General features: G+C 44.4%; 1 protein-coding gene across 6 annotated transcripts in view; it reads left to right on the top strand.

Moving 5' to 3' along the window:
- The first annotated feature begins 7,679 nt into the window (after window positions 1-7,679).
- The window catches only part of LEPR (leptin receptor), a 29,458-nt gene continuing 14,000 nt past the window's right edge, over window positions 7,680-23,137 (top strand). For 2 of the 6 annotated variants that reach the window (XM_048944269.1, XM_048944267.1), the window contains exons 1-9: window positions 7,681-9,237; window positions 11,805-11,863; window positions 14,578-14,886; window positions 14,980-15,097; window positions 17,904-18,109; window positions 20,039-20,184; window positions 20,265-20,409; window positions 20,991-21,287; window positions 21,454-21,571. In XM_048944269.1, coding sequence (XP_048800226.1) covers window positions 9,173-9,237; window positions 11,805-11,863; window positions 14,578-14,886; window positions 14,980-15,097; window positions 17,904-18,109; window positions 20,039-20,184; window positions 20,265-20,409; window positions 20,991-21,287; window positions 21,454-21,571 — 1,463 coding nt within the window. In that variant the 5' untranslated portion in view covers window positions 7,681-9,172. Of the gene's footprint in view, window positions 9,238-11,804; window positions 11,864-14,577; window positions 14,887-14,979; window positions 15,098-17,903; window positions 18,110-18,384; window positions 19,431-20,038; window positions 20,185-20,264; window positions 20,410-20,990; window positions 21,288-21,453; window positions 21,572-23,137 lie in introns of those variants that run through there. The other 4 variants (XR_007376958.1, XM_048944270.1, XM_048944271.1 and 1 more) reach the window with 4 other exon arrangements.

The raw sequence follows: 23,137 nt of genomic DNA, 5'->3' as shown, positions 1-23,137 counted from the left end.
ATCCCTTCCTCCCTCTTTGTTTTAAAATGAAATCTGCCTAAATATCAGTTCACGCTGAGGTGTTTTTCCTGTGTTACGTTAGAGGTGGTGGTTAGGACAGTATGGACTGATGTTAGGCTCATTAAATATGTCTTGATGGCTTAGGAATTGGTTTGATGAGGAATGACCTGTGCAGTTTTATGGCTTTTTTCTTTTTTAGAGCAAAGTATGGTAAGTGGTTTATGGAAACATCGGCTATTAAATTATAAGAAATATTGAAAAAGGAATTTTAACCATAAACAGAGTTTAAAAATGAAATTATTCTCAGATTCTTTCAGTCTTCAGATGCTTTGATCTGGAGGTGATCTTCGCTGTCTGAAGGTCTGGTAGTACTCTGAGTGGTATGTCCTGAATTCTGTGCCAGGTAGGTGTGCCAAAGGACGCTGGTTGTTTTGCTGCTCTCCATTTTTGTACTGCTGTGAAAAGACCTCTTAAGCTGCACTGGATGGATGTATGGTGCTTTCCTTTTTTCAAGAAGAATAATGTGTCTGGAAGAAGTTAGGAAAATTGTGTGGCATAAGTGACATTTGACATTTCCCCCTTATTTAGGACAATTTTTCCCATTTGGAAACATGGGATAAGGTGGGTGAGGATCCTTGTACCCATACTCTAGCTTTGCCTGCTTTCAGCAGAGAAAGTGGCACTTTCACATATCGTGGGCATGAAGCAGATAGGGTTTGTGTTTTTCCTGGCATGAAATCCATCACCGAAGCATAAACATTTGAAGTACAATCCTTTTTCTGCTGCCAAAAACACAGAAGCAGCCTCAGTTTATATTAGACCACAGTTGCATTCAGTGCACAAATGTTACAGTGAACAACGTGCTAACCTTTTACCAGGCCTAGAGATGTTTGTGTTGCTAAAAGCCTATGTTTCTTTCTTTTTTTCCCCGGGGTATTTTGCAGAATATCTCCTTATTTTCTCTTCCTCACCATTTATCTATCTCACTAGTTACGTTCTGTGAATTCAAAGCCTCTGTGCTGGATGACACATTAAACTCAGATTGGCGCCAGGTTTTACAAAGCTCTTCTGGAGACAGATTTCTTTCTCCTCTGCACATGAAGATGTAGTGGTGTTTACCTTCTTGTCAGTGAAATGCAGTTGAGCAGCTCTCATCCTGGCAAGGATTACAGTGATAGTAGACCACACAGTGCTCCTCTTCTGAACCAATAGCAAACTCTGATTTTTGCCTAGCCAGAGCACCAGCGAAGACTAACTTTGTGTGACAAGCAGTGTTGTGGCTGTGGCGCAGTTCTGTTTGTTCTCATCCTCACTACAGTCAGAACTGAGTTCACACATCAGGGAGAAAAATGGAAGGGAAAAACAAAGCGACCCTTTGGAGGGGTCTGCTGGCTCTGTCAGCTGCCATCACTGCTTACCTGCACTCTGTTATCCTTTGCTGTGCTTTCCAGTTGCTCGTTCCTATCAGGTAGGTGCATGATCTGGGAATGTTTGTACTGGAGTCAATGGACTAATGATCTTTCACTCTGTCATGCTGCATTGTTATTCTTTTTTTGATGTGCTTTCCCTCTCTCTCCACAGCAGCTTTCTTTAAAGAGTCATTTGTAGGGAACACATTTCCCTAGTAAGTGTTTTAAACACATCTTTGCGAAGGAATGAGGTAATAAAGGATCTCATTCTGCTGCTATAATTTGGAAACATACATTAAATCCGGTCCATAAACTGACCTCCAGGTAACTGTTGGAAGGCCAAGAGTTCAGCAGGGACATGAACAGCTAGGAACATGTGGAGGGCTTGTTTCTGTATTCACTGCCACAGGGAGAGGTGAGAGGAGGCTTTGGCTGTAACTGGATAGTGCTTTGTACTCTGCCTTTGTCCCTGACCGTATGATACCAGCTGTGGAGCAGCAGCTACAGACACCTGTCTTCTGGCGTTGCCCTTGGTTCATTTTCTCCTCATCTGCCAAGGAGGGCCATGCTTTTCTTACTACAGAAATGTCTCCTTTCGAGTTAGAATGGATTTTAACCATGCAATGGGGTTAGTCTGGCCACAATAAGGCCTCCTGGAGAGCATAATAGCTCTTCCAGCACTAAATCAAGGCAGTGCCAGCTTAGGAGCATTCCCACATTGAAGGGGATCCTCCAAAACAAAGCTGGGTTATCTGTCTTCTGTGCCTTGTGATTTCTTATTGTAACTCGTAATGAAGCAAACTGGGGGTGCAGATATAGCAGGGAAACAGAAGCACTTGGAAGTGCTGACAAATCAAGCTGGGAGAATATTGGAAAGGACAGCAGTGCTCAGAACGGGCTGTGTTGCTTTGCTCTCTGACAGGCTATAGTAAAAGCTACAGAGATGAAGGCTTTTAGTCCCCCCAGAATAACAATCTATTCCTGTAAGAGGAAAGCAGATAGCAGAAGGACTAGAAAAGCAAGATGTGTCTGACTTCCCCCTATTGCACTTTCGTTTCTACACGCATTCTCCTTACTCCCCCTGGAACCAGGTTTCATGTTCCCACACGCAGGGCTTAGTCATTTGAAAGAAAATTAGATCAAATGCATTTTAATTTATAATTTGAGAAGTGAAATGGTTAGGAAAAAGAAGCCAATTTATTAGAAAACAGGTTTGTCCTTTAAAATATTGCAGAAGTGAAGTACAAAGGTTCACACAGCAGATTGGTTTTCTGTATCTCAGAGGCAGCACAAGTACAACCTATGATGTAAATGTTACTATAGTAACTCGTGTTTTTATTTAAGAGCCCAGCAAATTGACATATCAAACCCATAGAACTTGTCAGAATGTAAGTTAAACCGCAGAGCCTGATGGTTGAAAGGACATCTTTCTTGGCTGAACTTTTTTTTCCTGCAGCTTTCCCCCTGAATGCGCTGAGCGTTTTCATGTGGTCAAACTGCAGTTTGGCACTCAGGAAGCAGGCTTTGCTAATGGTGACAACACTAATTACCTGGGACCTCACGTGCAGCCTTTCCTCTCAAAAGGGCCAAAGTTTCCACCTAGTGAATTTCCTGTAGACTTTCCCTTCTGCCTCCTCCGAAAGCTTCACAGCTAGAGCTGTCCAACTGTAAAAACAAATCAGGACTATATTATGAACTATAATGTATTCCTCCCTCCTGATGGAGCTGCACAGCAGAGTCCCTTGAGAAGCTGGCTGTGCTCAGTGCTGCTCTGCTCTCCTCTTCCCACTCTCAGAGCTGCTGCAGCCACTGGTCCTCGCCCAGCACCAGCCAGGCCTATGTCAGAGCTCAACGTACCCTGGGACTTCAGTGCTGCTCTATCCAATTTGCATTGTGTGCATTGATTGAGGTGATTACTGTCTTGAATAAACTAAGAACCATGCCTCGTGAACGTCAAGGACATATTCTGCTCTTTGTGCTCGCTTTTTCCATTTTGAAATCTTCCTTATGTTTACCAGCATAAACTCGTGTTAGTTTGTCTGGAAAATGAGCAAGTGTGGGTCCTTGCTATGCAATCTGTTGGTACACATCTTGTGTTAGACAGGGGCTGCTTTGTGGTTACATTGCCTGTGCGCTGAGGGCTGACTGCTGGGAGGAAGGCCATGTTGTGCCATTTGATGGAGCTTGGTTCCTAAAAGATCACACCCAGAAGCATTTGGGGGACTTGACAAGCTCACCTGGCTGTTGCAGAGGTTGGGGTGCAGCCCCACCTGCGCCTGCCGGCTCCACCTTCTGAGCAGGGGGTTGGTGTTCTTCAGGCTTTAAAGATGTGGGATATGTCTTGCAGGGTTCCAGTCTGCTGGGAAGGGTGGCATTTGGGGAGGAGATGTGAGGGGAATGCACCTCTCAGATGCGCTTTTGGAATGGCTGCCAGGAGGAGCTGAGCTCCCAGGCAGCTGAAGGCAGAGTGCTAGCAGGTGGCTGGAAAGCTTGGAGCCAGGAGGGAGGAGCTGCCTGGCTCCTAAATGGGAACATCTAGCTTAAAGCTGAGGACTGTAATACAGCATGAGATGATCTGCTGGGGAGCAAGGGCATCAGCTGCAGGATCTGGCCAGGGCAGCCCGGAGCAGGGGGTAAGGCTGCTACAGCTTGAGACAGGGCAGGGTGAGGCTGGAAGCTGAGCTTACATCCCATAAGCTGGTGCTGTAAGAAAAAGCAAAAGCTTCCATTTCTATTGGTCCCGAGCCCTATCTTATTTCACTGTTGTACCTGCTGCCTCTTGTCTTCTGACCATGCAGCACATTGGAGACGTGGCTCTGTCTCCTTGATAAGCTCCATGCTGGTATTGGTGCACTGATGCCTCCAGAAGATGGCATTTCTCCCACAAGAATAGCTGTCATCTCTAAGTAGTTTTAGTGTTCTTTGTAGTGTTGCTTCAGATGGACTTAGCTCATACACTGGGAGGTAGTTAACAGAAGAAACACAAAAGCTTAAAAGCACCAGAAAACAAAAATCTAGAAACCTGATGTGTCTGTTGGCTTGAATTATTAATGTGTGGAAGAAAAGCATGATGTGAAAGTGGGCAATTTGTCGTGTATGAATCAAACTTTTTAAGACTTCTCTCATTAATAATTTCCAAAGTATTTCTTATCCTCAGACACCAGTTTTGTGTAATTTCTGTCTATATGACTCACTGAATTACTTCATTCTCTGTCACTATTTTCTTGCCTCAAAAGCTTCCAAAGAAGATGACAATAGCAGTTTATGCCATAATCTGTGTCGATTTAGGTCTCTGTAGAAGGAATGAAGAGATTTTTTGTGAGTATCTACAATATGCCATAAAGCACCAGCATCCTGAAGGCAATTCTTACCTTAGCTTGGCAGTGATTTCTTCCATTGGCTTCTGTGTGCTCAGTAACACACCCCTAGGTTCACTACAGGCTGCAGCAGCAGCCCTGGGCTCCACCAGCCATGGCATGAATGCTGGTGCGATGGGAATGGTAGTGAAGAGCCTAGAGAGTTATAGGTCAAAGCTCTGTTGAATATTAACCTGTTGTTTCTTGTATGCTTTTGGGGGTGAGGACCATCCATTGACAGTGAACTCATGGAGTACCTAAACCATGAATTTTACTCAAGAGAAGTTTTAGTTAAATGAACTTCTGTAGAGTGAGGCAGTTGGCGGCCATTAACATTCGGCTTAACCCAAGGGGAGAACTCAGTAACTATTTGTCAATAACTTACCTGGATCTGCTTCTCACAGAAGGATTCTTTCCCTGTTAGGTTCTTGTGCAATGTGTCAGAGATGGAGATGAATTTTATTCTTTCCTGTAAACACATGTAGGAATGCTGCTTCTCTGTTTCCAGTAGGCATCTGGATTCTGAGCTGCATTCTCTGCTGACAGGGGCAGTTCACTATCCAAAGATAAGCCTGTCGTATCCTGCCATCACGTGGGATAAAGATACATGTTTTATTGATTATTTTTCAAAAAGAGATCAATTCGTACTGCATAGAGTCATAAAAAGCTCTTTTGATGCTGGCATAAAATGTCTGAGAGTGAGTCTGGGCTTTGGGATGGCTGCTGTGCTGCTGGCACCTCTGCTGTGAGCTGCTGGGGTCCATTCCTGTGTGCTGGCAGCTGGGTTCAGACAGCACACTGTGAAGGATCCCATCCTGGGAGGGAGCACTGGTGCTCAGGTGGCTGCAGTTGTTTCTCAGGTTCAAAGCAGTGATGGATCTTCTTGTCCTAGAATCAAATAAATCAGCGGGAACATCTGAATAACAGGAAGCAGTTATTCTGCTCTAACGTGGAATGGTGTCTCTTGGATTATCCTCCCTAAACTAATGTTGTTGTTTTTGCATTGGTCTGGAGAAGAAATTTCCAGTGAAGGAGGAGCACTGATTGTCTGCTTGTGTTTTACCATGCTGCGTCCACTAACATCTGTCTAACTATCCTTTCTTCTGGTTGCAGTACAGCATTGTTATTATTATTTTAATCTAAAAGCTTAGTTTGTTAATACTGTTAATGCCAATGCACTGTGTCAATCAAAGGACAGGTCTGAAATACCTGTACAGCTGTGAGGACGAGTCTTGCAGGGGGAGGGAATGCTTTTTGTTCAGAGTGTGCTGAATCCCTGCTTCCTGCAATTTTAAATGTGCACTGAGTGCTGCGGAGAGCATTTCTGCACCTGTTCAGAAAGTGAAGTCTGATGCTGTTTGGGATCTTAGTGGAGCAGCAATGTTTTGGTTGGCTGATTGGATGCTGGTGAGGAGCTGCAGAGAGATTAAATGCAAAAGATCCTTGCAGCAGCAATGAGTTATAATGTTACCTTATGGAGGCAGCACTCATCTTGGCATTAGCTTAATAACAAAACCAGACTTTTCACTTCTAGGAGTCATTAAATGGTTTAGAACAACTTCAGATCCACACACATGATTTGCTTTTACATAGTACAGCAGTATTTGATTTTCTGTAGTGGTTCCACAGTCAGTCTCTTTCACCTGTTCAAATACGAGTTGGTTAACCTGGCAGGAATAATATGTTGAATAAATTAGGAGGAGGGAAAAAAGAAATGAAGAGGCCAAAACCCATACAGTAAACCCAGAGGGTGCTGAAGCCTGACAGATGCAGCCTGGTAGAACTGAAGCTGAATGTCTGCCACTTTTTCCAGCTCTTTCAGAAGCACGCTTGCTCCATTTGCCTAAAGTTGCTAGGATTTGGTGTGTTCCAGGTTGCTGCATCTTTATTCAGAGCTGCGCCCTCAGAAAAGGGTTATGTTTAGATTTCTGTGGCTGGAGCATTTTGCCTTGGCAGAGCAGGAAAACACTTCTTATTTGTACTTGTTGATTAGGTTTTTTTTCCCCCTTGCTCTTGGGCAGGAAGCTTGCAGGTTGTTCTGCAAACTTACAGGAGTCTCAGTTGCTGGACTCAGCAAGACTGGTATTGCAATATATCTGTATGTAAGACTGCAGGAGATCACAGTCATTTTCTTGTTGTGAGAGGTGGGGGTGCCATCACTGAGTGCAGTGACAGGCCAGTGCGACTGATGGAAGGGATGGTTTTAATCCTTCAGTATTTAAATTAATAAATAAGCCTCCAGGTCTATCTAACATTAAGTGGTTTTGTTCTCTCTGAAGCTCTACTTGCAGTTGCTTCTCGTTCTCAGTCAGCGAGGTTTTCTCATGTGCTTTGCAAAAGCACTTGGAACTTGGTACTTCACAGTGTTTTGTTGTTCAATGTGTAACTCTTCAAAAGGCTTCTGGACCTTTGTTGGTTTCACAACAGTTCAAAAAAGGAAAATCTGAGGTAAAAGGTGGGGGCTGTCAGCAGTTTGCAGGTTGATGGACTGTAGGTAAGGTTGTTGTTCAGGTTATGTGTGGCATCTGAAATTCATTAGTGTTTTCAGTAAGTACCTGAATAGTTGAAAAGTGCAGGTATATCATTAATCTTTGGATAACAGAGTTCTAGGTACTGTCACAAACACTTTGAAGAATAAGATTAGGATTTGAAGTGATTGTGACAAATTGCTGAAATGGTCTGAAATAAATAGGCTGTAACTCAATAAAGACAACTGCACGATATTTAAAGTAATTAACTGCACAAACAGAAGTTCTGCAGGAAGGATCTGAGGGTTGGGGAGATGGGCAAACCAGGGCTGAGTCACCAGAGGTGCGTGGCTGGGAGGGGAAAAAAGCAAACTGCATGGGATGTGCAACCAGGATTGGCTTGTGCAGGAGTGAGGTGACCCTTCCCCTCCAAATAGCAATGGCTAAGGTGTCAGCTGGAGTACTGCCTGCAGCTTTGGGCATCCCTCTTTAGGAAAGAGAGCACAGCAGGAGCAGGTCTGAAGGAGGGAGGTCTGTGAGCCCTAGCTGGTGTCCAGAGAAGGTGATATGTGATGTTGTTTTACATGTGCCATCAGCTCTTTTCTCAGTGAGCTCCTTATTCACGTGGACCATGAAGTGCTGATGGGACAAATGGGATTCACTCCAATGCTTAAAAAGTCAGCGAACAGGTAATGGATGCAAAGAGCACAGCAGGACATTGAGTTCAGCTCTCAAGGAAGTCTCACTGGTAGCAAAGAAATTTGAGACTGAAATAGTCTGTCTGGCTTATTTTATCTACTTTTCTTTTTCTTGGAGGCACAAAGCTGAATAATCATTCTTTTCTTAAACTTATTAAACCCTCACTTACACTGTTTCTTTTTTGTCCTGTTTTCCTATCGGAGCTTGTTCCAAAAATGAGTTTTCTTCTACCGGCCAAGACTCAGATCTTAATAAATGTTTTTGTGGCAGGCTTCAGCCCGCCTGGTTTTGTGCCAGTACTGTCCTGTGCTTTCAATGGTTGCTAATTCCTTCTCCTTGGGATTTACTCCCCAGCTACTCACTGCTCTCCCCTTATTTTGTCTGTACGTCTTAGAAGTCAGATGTTACCGTGCTCTCCTCTTTCATAGAGAAGCATTATAGATTCGTTCTTAACCATTGCTGTGCTGCTGCTTTACAGATGGGGTCAAAAAGCAGCACCTGGGACTTGCAATTTCACTGCTAGTTCTTTGTAATTCCGTTTCTGTATCAGATGCCCTCTGAGCGTTCTCTGTTCCACACCTGTATTACCTTCAGCTTCCTTTCCCTCCCGCTACTACTGCTACAGTCAACATTGCTATCTTTATGGCCAACGAAGGAGATTCTGTATCTAATATCTCTGCTGTTGCGGTTTGCTCTAAGGAGGCTATCTGCAGTCCGGGATCTAATCTCTGCTCTGCTGTTTGCTGTATTTCTTCCAAGCTTCCTTTGGTTGGGCTTCTTGCTGTAGCTTTACTGACTTCTGGCACGGATTGCCGTTAGAACCTCTTGGTGCGCATTCAGATCTGATAGTGGGGAAATTTCTGCTCCGAAGAAGGGCGGAGCGCTGGCACAGCTGCGCGGGGTGCGGGTCGCCGTGCGCGGGGCTGCGCGGGGCCGCGGATGTGGCACTGAGGCACCCGAGGGCGGGACGGCCGCTAAGTAGGTCAGCGGGGCCGGGAGCGCCGCCCGGCTGCCTGCGTGTCCCCCTCGTTCGCTTCAGGACTGAACTTTCTCCTCAGCCCCTCGCCGGCCCGGAGAAATTCAGTCTAAATACACAGCGATTCCCCGCTCCGAGTCTCCCCGCCTCGCGCCTGAGGAGGGGCGGGGCGGGGGAGGCTCGGGCAACGGGCGGAGCGGCTAGCCGGCCTGACTTCTAGCGCTGCGGGAGAGGAGCGGGGCTGTGAGTGTGGGAGCTGCCCGCATGGTGCTGGCGGAGCGGGGCTGCGAGTGTAACAACTGCCCGCGCGGTGCTGGCGGAGCGGGGCTGTGAGTGGAACCGTTCGTGCGGCGGTCGCGGGGCGGGGCGGGCAGCGCGCCTCTGTGAGGGAGCGGGCGGGTCGTGAGGGAGCGGGCGGCAACGAGTTTCTGTACATTGGTCTGCGTTCGAATTTGAAGTTGGTCCTTGGTGAATTGCTGTCGCTCACGGCTTTGATCTTGCAGCTTTTAGTCGCCTTTGTAAAAAAGAAAAAAACCAGGGGGCAGCCTGTCCGGGCTGCACCGCTCTGCTCTTGTTACCGCTCGCAGCGGACCGATGCTCAGACCCGCCCGGTGTACGTGTGGTTTAGAAGGGAGAAATGCAGCAGTGGAAGCTGTTGGGACAAGAGGCTGGAAAAAGGGGCGGCTCCAGAGGGAAAGGGCGAACCCCGTGTGCCCGTGAGCGGGGCTGGCAGCCGCAGCCGTGCTGCACGGGTTGCCGCGCTGTGCCGCCTCTCGGCAGCCCGTAGCAAACGATGTTGGTTTTGTTACTTTCTGGTCGATGTTTGCTGGTTTGTGCTTGATGGGCTGTTGGTGTCAAGGTAGGAACTCTCCTTACTGAAGGCTTTGCACATCGGTTAGTGTAGAAATCACAGAATCACAGCATGGCCTGGGTTGCAAAGGAGCACAACGCTCATCAGTTCCAACCCCTGCTGTGTGCAGGTCGCCAACCAGCAGCCCAGGCTGCCCAGAGCCACATCCAGCCTGGCCTTGGATGCCTGCAGGGATGGGGCATCCACAGCCTCCTTGGGCAGCCTGTGAACAGTGCCTCACCACCCTGTGTGAAAAACTTCCTCCTAGCATCCAACCTAAACCTCCCCTGTCTCACTTTAAACCATTCCCCCTTGTCCTGTCACCATCCACCCTCATAACCAGTGGTACTCCCTCCTCTTTTATGTGCTCCCTTCAAATACGCGTGGAGAGGAAGAGTATGGCACTGGAAAACTGCTGCGCAGCATCAGCAAAGCTGGTGGTTTCAGAATGCAGTGTTTTAAGGCTTGCATTGCTTTTTGGTCCCGTGCAGCACTGGTTCTTAGTTATGAACACTGTTGAAGCCAGAGTTTAACAACGTGTTTGTGATACCAACTCTGATCAGTGCAGTAGAAGCAGAAGAAATGTCTCGAGCTGATCCAGGCTACGTTTTTGTCTTCTGGCCCATATGTTATGGTTAAATTAGTGCTGATAGTAGAATCTTTTTGATTGCTTTATCTGGATGTTTATGTGGCAGAGAGGGTAGCAATGCAGTGCACTTCTCCGAGGTGCATGTTGTTTTGGACATCTGTAGTTGCTTCCTTTTCAGACTCTGGTAGGTACTGCATGGTTGAAATTAAAACAAGCTGCTATTGATGCAATTAACCAATTGCTTTCTTAAATCAGGGGCAAAGTAGAGATGTTGGTGTTTCACTCATGCTTCCCGTTCTTCTTTGCAATGGTACAATGAATTATCAGTGTTACCAGAATAGTGGTTCTTTAAGCATCTAAGAGCAAGGGCCAGGATATCTGGGCTGCAGCTTTGCCTTCTTCCAATGCTTACAGTGGGAGGACAACCGATGGACCAAAATTTGAGTTAGTTAGAGCTTTCATTGGTGGACATTTTTTGCTTGTATTCAAAGTGAGAGCTCTAATGAGATATGAGATATGAGATATATGAGATGTAAAGTCCATGACATACTGATAACTTTATAACCTTTTGATGTATATATATCTGATTTTCTTGGACAACATATGAAAATGGTCTCAGTTTGCTACTGAGAAGTGGTTGAGCTGTGAATTACAAATTTTTGTTGCACCTGTAAAAGAGAAGAAAATGGACGAGCTTTAATTAAACCATAGGCTTAATCATGTGAACAGTGGGTCCTTATGCTAAGTTAATAGTTCTGAAAAGTAATTTTTCTTCTTCCAGTCAGAAACTTGGGGGGGGGGAAAAAAAGATAGGTTCTATTGTAGGCTTTTGGAAATAATCACAGCCTGTATCTTTGTGAAATGGCAGACGTAATGAAGGCTGTAGCCAGCACAGTTCCTCTGGCCTTCGTGGCTCTCTTATTAGGAAATAGACTGACGGAAGATGTGCAGGTAAGGCTAGGCTGATAACAGCACACTTTCCTCTGCAGTAGGAGGTTGTGAAGCACTGCCTTCGAAGTGTTGAGCTTTCCTCTTTAATTGACCAAAATGTAGCTGAAAATGTAGCCTGATAACCTGACTGAACGGTGGATGGGCCTGCATCATCTCACAGACCAACGTGGAGCTGGTTGGTGCTGAAGAAATGGCTTGGCTCTGGCTGCAGTTATGTTTCCAAGGGCTTAGATTCACAGTAGTGCCTTTCAGACTACCAAGCCTGGTAGGTGAGCAATAGTCAGCCTGCAGGAGTGAAGTACTACCTAGTGTTCATGATGGAAGAGGAGCTGCGCTGGTGGTTAATTGATATACTGAGCAATGTTAGTGAGTTATATTCTCAAATGACGTTCTGATTTGTTGCTGCTTTTGTTATAAATATGTGAATAATCAAGTAAATGAAGTTTGCTGCAATGAAATCCTAATGATAATTATCATCCTCAGTTAGTTTTCTTTGTTATTTTCAGGCCAGCTCTTCAAAACAAGATGCGTCATCAAATCATTCTGACCATGTCTGTGCTCTTGGGTAAGTTACTGCCAACAGTGTGCAAAGTAAGTGCTGACAATAGTGTGGAATGAAGAGTTATCTCTGCTGTTGTTTTGCAGAGCTGTTTCAAATCACCATGCTGCATTAGTATCACAGTATGCAACTAGAACATGTAGAGGCCCTGGTTTATCGTTGAGCAGGATTGAAATGTTGGCACTCTCAAGGTCGTGCCTTGTGTCTTATCCCTAAAAGCTGTGCAGTTGATGGGTAAGATCAGAAAACATCAATAGGATGAGTCAGGATGAGTTCAGATAAATGCCTCAGTTGAAGTTGGCAGAAGGGCACGTTGTTCTGTGACCTTAGCAAGTACAAATGCAGAAAGGAAAATCCAAGTTCCATCAGGAGTGCAACGTTTGTTTAGCTCAGCGTAGCCAAGGTGTCACTTTGGGTTTGAGCCTCTGCTTTTCTAGGTGACTGGCCTTCTTGCTTTCGTGAGCACTGTGTTGTTAAAGTTGCTCAATCCACTGTCAGTGCTGGTGAGTATAAGAAGTTGTTCTTCTGACTGAGAATGTCCATACCAGTATTGATGTCTGCTGTTCAGGGACAGCTGGTATTTTGATATTTGTCTTTTTCAATTTAAAATTAAAAAAAAAAAAAGGAGCCATTTCATAGATCCACAGCATGGCCTGGGTTGCAAAGGAGCACAACGCTCATCAGTTCCAACCCCCTGCTGTGTGCAGGTCACCAACCAGCAGCCCAGGCTGCCCAGAGCCACATCCAGCCTGGCCTTGAATGCCTGCAGGGATGGGGCATCCACAGCCTCCTTGGGCAGCCTGTGAACAGTGCCTCACCACCCTCTGGGGGAAAATGATGATGCTTATAGAGAAAGCAGGTGCTGCAATCCAATGATGTCAGTTTCAAAATTCTTCTTCATGAAATTGAAGAACTCCTTAGACAGTATCCATGCCTTTATTCAATCAGTATTAAATATTGTCTTGCTGACCAATTCATCTTTTAAATACCTTACGTAATCTAAAGATGTTCTGTGCCTTTTAATTGAAACCTGGATGCCTCAGGGAGTTTTCATTTGGTTTCAGAGCTGTTTGTCACTGACTGGTGGCCTGTAATGGTGGCACGTTGGTGTATCTATTGACTGGCCATCTCCTGTGTCCAAATAAAAAATAGCCATGGTTGGCATCTTTATAGCCCTCCTAACCCAGGTATGCCACTAACTGAGCGGCTAAACAGTACATGATGGCCTCATGTGCATCCATGGTGTGGAGAACTGGTGGTATCTGTAGCAGGAAAGCATTTTATTAACAGGCAGTTAAGAGCTGTAGCAATCCTATGCTGACCATTCTGTACTGTAGTTTGTCACAGATCTTTGTTTTGTTTTTAATACACCTGCAGAAATAGTAACTGCATACGTTTTGACGTGGTGGGATGTACTTAATCCTGTGCCATGTGTGCTGTGAGAGGGGAGAGCCTGCTTTTAGGAGAAAAAGTGACTTGGCAGGAATCTCTCCTAGTCCTCAATTGACTCTGTGACTTGGGAAGTATGTTAGTTAACCGGCCTGTTTTGTAGGCAGTGGTGTCACTTGTTCATTTTACTCATGTATTATGGACTAATAATCTGTGTGCTCAACTGGATCCTCCACATGGAGCCGGGAGCCTGATGAAGCTGGTGTTTGTGGAGGCACAAACCCTGTTAAAGGAGAGAGATGAGCAGAGACCTTCAGGAGCCTGGTTGCAAAACCCATGCAAAGAGAAAATGGAACACTTCAGCGTGCTGCACAGTAACAGGGTGCCTGCTGCTGATGTTGCACGCACCTACTCTTAACAAGCTTTCATTTTGTATTTTTACATTATTCAACTTATACTCTGTTAGACAGGGAACTTCTGTTTTTCTTATTTTAGATATTGCAGGCACACAGCATGAATTAACTTCTGCCTAATGAGTGGTTTAAAATATTTATGCCTTGCCGAGCAAAAAGCTAAGAGCAAAAATGTGTGCAAATCACCCACACGTCTTTCTGCAAGCAGAGCTTTAATCTGGGCAATTCATTCAGTGCTTTACAGTAAGTTATTTCCAAAAGTGATGCATTCGTCATTCTCAAAGTCACTGTGAGTGTAATTCAAGCTCCAGCTTACCAACAAGAGCCGCAACTGTGGTCAGAACGCTTTGATTCCGGAGAACTGAAGTCTGATGGAAAGATCCTTTTTTCCCCACATCTCATTTCCCAGACAGCACGTGGGCATTGCACGGTTGCATCCAGTCGTGTATTCTGCTAATATTGTTCTTTGGAACTGAATGCTTGTGATGTGACTGTGGTACCTTTACAGTGGGATGATTCTTTCTACAGCACCGGAACCATGCTATTAGGAGCTGCAATTGTCCCAGCACTGCAGGGAGGGATGAAAGCTGTCTGTATAGTGTGTGAGCTTAGAATTAGGATTCAGTGTATTGTGAGCACAGAGGGATTTACCCGAAAGTGGGGCTTCCACACAAGAGGTTGAGAAAACAAAAAGTTAGTGGTGGAGACTTCAGAAGAGAAGGCTGACGTTTGTCAGTTGTGCACCTGTTCACAGTGATGTTTTTAATGCTTCTGTCTCCAACTCGGAGGAGATAAGCGCCTGGAAATGATTTTATGTAGGTATGTTGGGATAAAACATTTCTGCATCATGTCATTTACTCCCTTTTCCTTGTCTAGTGATACGAAACTTGTGCTGCCAACATCTCTCTCTTTGTGTAGGCTTTCTTCACGTGGCAGCTGCCCAGTGTATGGTCCATGAGATTCATCCCAGGAGCTTTACATTGCCACGCCTGCTGCTGAACGAGACATCTTTGAGTCCTGCTGCCTCTGCAGTGGTACAGAGCTGGTCTGGCTTGAGGAGAGAGCATGGAGCTGCTGAAACCAGCCCTTCCTTGCTAATGGATGAGGAAAGCTTTCTGTGTTGCCTTTGGAGCGATAACCACACCAATTGTTCTTTGTACAGAGGAAACATGCAAGCAAGGATGCTTGTTGCTTCAGAAATAAGCATCTCTGCGTCCGAGGAAAGAGGCAGGTTTCTCTGTCAAGGGTGTAGTAAGTTCCTTTAAAAAACACATTGTTTTTTAGTGGTTCAGAAATGCTTAATCCATTTCTTTTATTTAGATTCAAATTGGAACATTGAATGTTGGGTTGAAGGCAAGCTGGATCTGTTAGTTTGTAGCCTGCAGCTCCTGAAGTTCCATGTGAGACTTGATATGAAGGTTCATCTTTTATACGCTGTGTAAGTACAGGCTTAGATTTCTCACTGCTAGCATTACAAATCTGAAAGCATTTTCTAACACATCAGCACTGGTCTCTCAAGCTTGTAGCACAGTAGTGGCGTCAGCTTCACAGGCAGGTGATATTTTATGTACCTTACCTTAAAGTAATCTAAGACTATACAGAGTAAAGCTCATGGTTCTGTCTTTGAATGAAAAACAATTAGCATGGAGAGTCTCTCTGCTCTATTCTTTCCCTGTTTCTCAAAATGCATAAACTGTTGATCACTACTGGCTTGCTGAAGAATCTTTGCTTTTGCACTTGCTAAATTCAAAAGCTGCAGTCTGGTTCTACCTGTTTATGCTTTTGACCATAATGTTCTCTCAGAGTAATTAAGTGACTTGGTGTTTAGCACTGTGTTAAATGTAGCTCTGATCACATTGGTGGGAGGCATCCATCTGTGTGGTTGTCACTGTCATAAATACTCTGATGGTAATTATCCTGACTCTGGGGTGGCGTAGCCTGTCTGATTTTATTGTAGGTGGGTCTACTTGATTCTGACTTCACTGTTCCTCTTGTCCTACTGATGGATTGGAGGGAATGATGTAACATACAGATTGAATTTCTTGAGGAAACCTGCTCCATAAGTAGTTGACCATGCTAAACTTACAGGTTTAAAATACAGAGCTAGATGGCTGCTATCACTTGCCATAAACTGTACCTTAATGGACGTAGGAAGCAACAGAATGTGCTGGTAGCAAATATGGTTGTAGAGGGATACAATACTTTAAAACTGAAATCAGATTTTGAGTGAGAACCCACAGATTTCCAGTGTTCCTCATGACTGTGATTTTCAACATACCATTAAGGGTGTTCCTGTAGAAGTCCATCTCACTTTGCCCCACTTCCATTCAGTCTCAACTGCAGAAGAATCCTAGCCAGCAATCCTGGTGTGGTTACTTTGTGGTGCAGAGGCAAGGTGCAGTGTGGTCCCTGGCACTGGAGAACTTGTCTCACTGCCCAGATTTCACGCTAACATTTTTGATTTAGGGTCCCTATGCTGTGGGGGAGCAGCTAACAGAGCAATTCTGACTTCACTAAGCTGACAGTTTCCCCTGTTGGCTTGCTGATACCTTAACATTTTTTACACATGAGCCAAAATACCTTGAAAACATTCCCGGCTTTAAAAATATGCATTCCTGGATTGTGTTTCTGCCTGGGAGTCTGGAGCTCAGGCTGGAATTCTCACGTATAAGATAAGCAATGTATGAAAATAATGACCTGGAAGAATCCATACGTTTTGCTCCTCAGCATTTCTGAGTTTCTCAGCATTCAAGATGTCCCCTTCTGGCTTCACACATCCACAGTTTATTTGCTCGTAATAGGATCAAGATACTTGGAGTAGAAGATGTGTTTTTCTGTCCAAAACAATGCTGTGCTGAGGGTACCTTCCCCAGCAGCATGTCTTTGGGAGGAGAAAGATTATTCTGGAATTTAATTAGACAAATCAGGTTAATTTTCTACCAAAACTGAACGACAGTTGTGTGTATTCTAGGAATGCTGTAAGCCCTGATGGTTGATTCCATTAACTGAAATCTCTTAGCCTTAGGGATCCTTTTGCAGTGGCACAGATGAATGCTCGTGGGTGAATTCTGAGCACTGACACAATTTGCCCTTTCACTGGATGGTGATTTATAGGATGTGCTCATGTTCCCAACCTGTCTGCAGTGCCCGAAGGGCACTTCTTCAGTTCTGAGGTTAGACTGCTGTGTTCTTAAGGAGAAATTACACAGTTTACCTCAACTTTGGTGCCATAGTTGAGTGCATCAGTTACACACTGAGCTGGAGAACACTGACGGGGACTTTGCCTTGTGTGAACCAGTCAGGCACCTCCCTGCAGCAGTGAGGGGCAGCGTGTTCAGCAAGATGGGCCTGCAGCTGCTGTGTGCACTGAGACACGCTCATTGAAAACCCATAACCAGGCAGCCCTGCTCCATCAGTGCTCAGAATGACAGCACTTGCACAAACACAGCATATAGAAACACTGAAAGCAGTGCCACAGGTGTTACCTTACTTCTGACGTGCCTCAGCACACCTGCCCAGCTGTGCTGCTGGACCTCTCTTGAAATTAAAGAATTAGTTTAGTATGTTTGACCCTTTGTTTTCAGTTGATGGATGGAAGCAGCCTTATGCCCACTTGTGCCGTATTTATTTTATAAATTGAGAATAACTTGATTCAACTCTGTGGAGTTATAAGCACTGGAAACATTTATAGATAGATCACGTTTATAAATCATGTATGATGGTTATTACAAAGCTTGCTTTTCACTGAAAAATAAGTTTTTGACTAATATATTACTTACAGTGTTTAATGGTAGTAGAAGCTACACTAAGCTTACTTAGATTTGATTTCAGTGCCCCACACAGAGGAATTAGAATGAAATCCCAGTTGGGGTGGCAGAAGGCTGCAGTTAGTCTGCTGTGGGGGAGCTGACTTTGTGGTAATAGCTGCCATCAGGGGTTTGAAACCAGTCTGACTGAGCTGTGGGTCTCATCACGATTGTAGCACATTTGTTTCAGGGTCAAAGCTTAATAATGCTTTTTGTAAACCATCAGGTTTGCTTTACTTGGAAACCATTTTAAAAGGGAAAAGCGGCAAAGTAAAAGCGATTACTTACAGTTAGAAACTTTTAATCTTTTTTTTCATTACAGGCAGTATTTTTGTTTGTTTGTTTTTGCAAATAAACCTTCTCCAGAGGACAAGCACCTGCTATTGAAATACAGTGCTAAGAGAAATACGTTGTTTTTTGTTTGTTTTTTCCTTCCAGGTCAGAGCTGCCACTGGGAGATACATCTACCAGCTCCCTGAAGAGGACTGCCCTGGCTGCTGAGTGTAACTGCAGTGAGTACAGCAAATGTGAGTGCCATGTGCCTTCCCCAAGGCTCAACCACACTTACATCATGTGGCTGAAGACTGTGACTGGTGTAACGCCTCTCTGGTCACCCTTGATGTCAGTCAAGCCCATAGATGTAGGTAAGTGTTACATAGGTTGTGAGTGTTTGTTAATGGGGAGTGGCAGCAGGATGTCTCTGGATGAGAGGAGGACACAGAAGAGGAAGGGACTTCCTGGTGCTGTCTTGGATTGCTCACTGAGCAGGGAAAAAGGCTGTTGCTGGTGCTGCTTTGCAATTAAAACTCTTCTCTCCAACAGCTCTGTTTTTCTTATGTTTTTCTTTCTTCCTTACACATACAATTCCTGCATTTTCCAAACTGGAAAACAGTTCTCTCATATTTAATCAAGCCAAAGCCCTAGTGACACAGTGAATTTGATGTGTGTCCATTTTGTAAACACAGTTACTACAGATCTTGGCTAAGATTGAACAGGTAGGGTCTGTCAGCTGGGGGGGAAAAAATAGAAGCCTTGCAAACTGCTTCCTAACTGATGTGCTCTGCAGACAGAACAAGTTACACACCTCTGGATGGGGCAGTTCTGAAGATGAGGGGTTGCATTTACCGTTATGGTTTTACATTCAGAACTGAATGTGCCAGCGTTAAAGCTGTTGTGATTTGATTGTTCTGCTTAGTGAAGTGTATTTTAAAAAATGAATAATGTTAGTATGTGCTCTGCCAGGGTTGAGTTAAAAATCAGTTGGAAAGTAAAAATACGAAAACTTGTTTAATATATCAGTAGAACAGGTGGCAGCAGAATGAGAAAACGTTTGTATTGTAACGTGCCCGGAAGTGTGAGGTGAAAGTCGCTGACTTTTTTTTGTTTTGAAAGCTATGGGCCTTTGCTGAAATCCATCTCAATGCATCTCAATGCATTATTCCATCTCAATGCAATTAACTTGGAGAATTTGGATAAGTAATAAGAAAATAGGTTGTGACTTAGTATAGTGAATTTGTATGGAAAATAATAACAGTTGTTTGGTAAGTTGAGTGAGGTTCCAGTAATAGCATCCAAAGAAGATGACTATAAGAACAAAGAAACCCAGAAATGGCCTCTTGGCATTTAGTCCAGTACTGAAGTGCAGGCTCTTACTGGAGTGAACCCCCACGTTGGTCTGGGAGGCTCCAGGTGAGCCTAGTGTGGTTCCAGTGCCAGGAGCCAGTTACCTGCGGGGCTGTGGGGGCAAGCTGTGGACATCCAGAGCAGACAGGGCTAAAGTGAGCGTGCACCCACTGCCTGAGACCCTTGGAAATGCTTTCTTTTCAGGTAAGGCACATGCTGTTTAATCTGCAGTGGTTTTTAACAGGATATCAGCCTTGCATGAGAGGAACTCTGCTGAATGAGGACAAGGTCAACCAAAAGGCACTGTACTTACACAGTGATATGAAAAGGTCTCATTAACAGGTAAAAGTAGGATCTGGGTTCCTTGCCTTTGTCCAAGGAAGAGCAAATGTGATCGCAATCACCATTTTAAATTGCCCATCTATTTCCTCCTCCACAGAGCTCTCTGTACCCATGTGGGAACTTCCTGAAGCCCCCTTTTTCCCTCTGCCTTAATGCAGCTCTGTGGGAAGCCTTTTATTCATAGCCATAATCACGGTAGAAGGATGGGAAGATTTAGAAATTGTGTGTAAAATATGAGGATGTTATTTCCTGCCCGTTAAGGAGCTGAGCAAATGGCTTTGTACAGCGCTCCCATCCCTTTCAACCCTTTCTTCAGCAAGTCAGATAAGCTAGTACTTGATTACTGGGGAGAAGCATGACCAAGGCAAGAAATACTGGTAATTTTAAGGCAAACGTTCGGTCAGGCAGCTTGTCCTGATAGCTGAGTGTGCAGCAGTGCCAGGGTGAACTTTCACAGTAATATTACACAACGTTGCTCTCTCATACATCGTTTGTAGAGCAACTGTTGAAAACTGAATTTAAAGTGAGAAAGAAATTTCCAGATCAATAGAAGTCATTACAGCCAGCGGTCACAGGCAGCGTAAACTCGTCTGTTAATTTGTCTGCAGTAAAGCCTGAACCTCCTTTGAATGTGCATCTAGAAATGACAGAGAGAGGTCAAGTGAAGATCTGCTGGTCCGAGCCTGTGCCGATGCCGTACCCGCTCCGCTACGAAGTGAACATCTCTGGAAACTCAGGTCCAAATGGCTGGCAGGTGAGTCAGCCCTGCTTTCCCTCCTCCTTTCTTTTTCCTGGATTGTTGTTCAATAGTAACAGCTTCTGATAATCCAACAGGTGGTTCAAGTTGCTTTAAATACCTCATTAGACATAGACAGTACGCTGCTTGATTCTTCCTCCTTTGCTCAAGTGCGGTGCAAGAATCATTATGGTCCAGGGTTCTGGAGTGAATGGAGCACGCTGTACAACCTGAATGTGGGAGGTAGGTGGTGTGCAGTCACCTGAGCAGTAAGTGCACTTCTGGGATACAGTAAATCTTCCCATTTTTGTTTTGGAATCAGTGTGTGTGAGAACATTATCCAGGGATGCTGTGTGTGAGCTGGACCAAGAATTCCCGTGTAGGCTCCTTAACCTTCTGCTTCTCCTGCTCGCAGCTTTACCTGAGGTTGTGCTCTTTCCTTTGTAGAAGATTGGCATTAAATGATATGGGGACTGCAAGGTGATCTCCATGACACCCCTGTGGCTGGCCCTATTGCTTTCAGGCCTGGGAGAAGCTGGGTCTTTCACTTATGCTTCTGTGTGTGGTTCTCACTGTGCTGGTGTTTTCTGTCAGTTCATTACTATTTGCCTAGGGACAGTAGAGGTTATTTTTATTAGAGCTTGTAAGCATGAGTTATGGAAGGAAGCAGTCAAGGATCTGTTCCTGCTCCTCTGCCCTATAGCAGTCCAGAGTAACAAACCTGGAGGAAGCAGATGATGTACTGGATAATAGTAATTTTCTGTTGATCTGTAGTTTTTGTTGTTCTGACTCTGATCTCAGTGGATTTCTTTCTTTCCTTGTAGCTGAAGTGCTGTACTTCCCTACTAAGATACTGACCAGTGTTGGTTCTAATGTTTCATTTCATTGCATCTATAAAAACAAAACCAAGAGCGTAGCGTCCAAGAAGATTGTTTGGTGGCTGAATTTAGCAGAAGAAATCCCAGAAAGTCAGTATACGCTTGTGAACGATCGCGTAAGCAAAGTTACTCTTTTCAACTTGAAAGCAACAAAACCTAGAGGAAGTTTCTTCTATAACGCATTGTACTGTTGCCATCAAAATAGGGAATGCCATCATAGATACGCTGAATTATATGTAGTAGGTAAGAGTCCAGATGATTTTAAATTACAGTTTTGGTGCGTTTCAATAGTAAGGTCAATCTTCTTAAACTCCACTCAGCTTTTTTCAAGTAGTTACGACTTGTAATGCATGTTTTTTTGTGTAAACAATTATATCTTGTTAATAACTTTTAATGTGTTTTTAATTAGATGTGAATATCAATATCAAATGTGAAACTGATGGGTACTTAACTAAAATGACTTGCAGATGGTCTGCAAACCCAAACGCATTGCTCCTGGGGAGCTCCTTGCAGTTAAGATACCACAGGTGTGTATAGCTTTTAATTCACGTGTTGTTTGGAAAGCATTACTCAGAAAACACTGTTACAGCAAAGAACCAGGAATAGATGATACAAATGTGTAAATACAACATGTATTTTCACTTCCTGTAGGCCAGGCTTCTCAATTGGAACTGCAGAGGTATTGAATGTACGTGCAAGTGAGGGTATGGGTATCTGAGTCAGTGATGTGGTTTTATTGTTTATTCACCTCCTCTTCTGCATTTGTGAATCTTGTAGGTGCTGTTCAGAAGTCAGTTCTAAAATGCAGTTGAGAACACAGATCTTTATTAACTCAGTTATGACACTGACCTACATCTAACTGAACTAATTACTGAACCCAGCTTTTGGGGTTTTCTCAAGTCAGTGTTTCTGCTTGCATTGTATGAGTGAATGCAGGTGCACCTGGCTCTTATCGTGGATATATTTGCTTCTGTTAGTTATATAGGATCTTCTCGTTGCTTATTTCTACAGACAGTAAAGAAGTGAAAAAGTAGTAGCAGAAAAAACCAACCAAACCACCCAACAAATCACTCATTGACAGAGCACTGGAGCAGGAGCCCAGATTGGCTCTAAAATCTCTGTCCTTGGAAAGAGACCTTGGGATCTCAGCTGGGCAGGATGCTGGGCAGCCTCGTCAGAATGGAGCTCTGTGTCTCTCCTACATACAGATAATATATAAATATACAAGGGCAAAAAAAAAAAATCTTGCTTATAAGATTCTTGGTTCAGAAAGGAGCTGTTGCTCCTTTGTGAATGGTAAGGTAATGAATTAAGGTAATGGTGGTGGTGGCTGCAGCAATCCATTCATTTCACTGTTCTGCAGCAATAGATGTGTGAAGGTTTTACAAAAACAAGGCCTGAGTGCCTAATCCTTTGGAAAGCTCAACTGCCCTCCCTAGTGAAGGTGGATTTAATTTCTGAACGACTTGTTGCACCAAAATGAATATTTCTCAGGGTTTTGTGGAATAAGGCAGTAGCTGGAGTGCTTGAGTGAGATTGCAGGTGGGGACTTCTGGGGCAGGGCTGGTGACTAAATGGCACCTGGGGTCACTTTTGTTTTGGCTGTCTGCAGAAATAGGGATGTAATTAGTGTTGTGCTGGGCAGGGAGCCTGAAGCAAACACAGTGCTGCTCATGCTGTGGTTTCATTCCTGCTTTTTCACTGTTCAGGTTTAGCTGTTCTTTTCTAATGCTACATAATAATTTGTACGTTCAGTGTTCTGCTTCACTGAGCGCTGTGCAGTGATACAACTGTAATGCTAGTATTGAATGGGATATTTCTTTCAGTATTCTTGGGCTGAGGTTTTGTTTCATGTTTTAATTGAGGTGTGTGTGCTTGCTCTGTTAATACCACAGACTGAAAGAGCAAGAATTTAGAAAAGAAGTGCCATGGGGAATGGATGGGAGGTTTTCCAGGAGCACGCAGCTCCATTTTTCATCTTGATGTGATTCCATTTGAGAGATGAAATCCCATGCTGTACAGTGATGTGGTGTGATAGCTCTACACATTGGTGTTTTGTTTTCATTGGCTCCTGGTTACATCTTCCTCTACAG

The sequence above is a fragment of the Lagopus muta genome, chromosome 5 (assembly GCF_023343835.1).
Source record: "Lagopus muta isolate bLagMut1 chromosome 5, bLagMut1 primary, whole genome shotgun sequence".
Taxonomy (NCBI): Eukaryota; Metazoa; Chordata; class Aves; order Galliformes; family Phasianidae; genus Lagopus; species Lagopus muta.
This window is presented reverse-complemented; position numbering and strand designations above follow the sequence as displayed.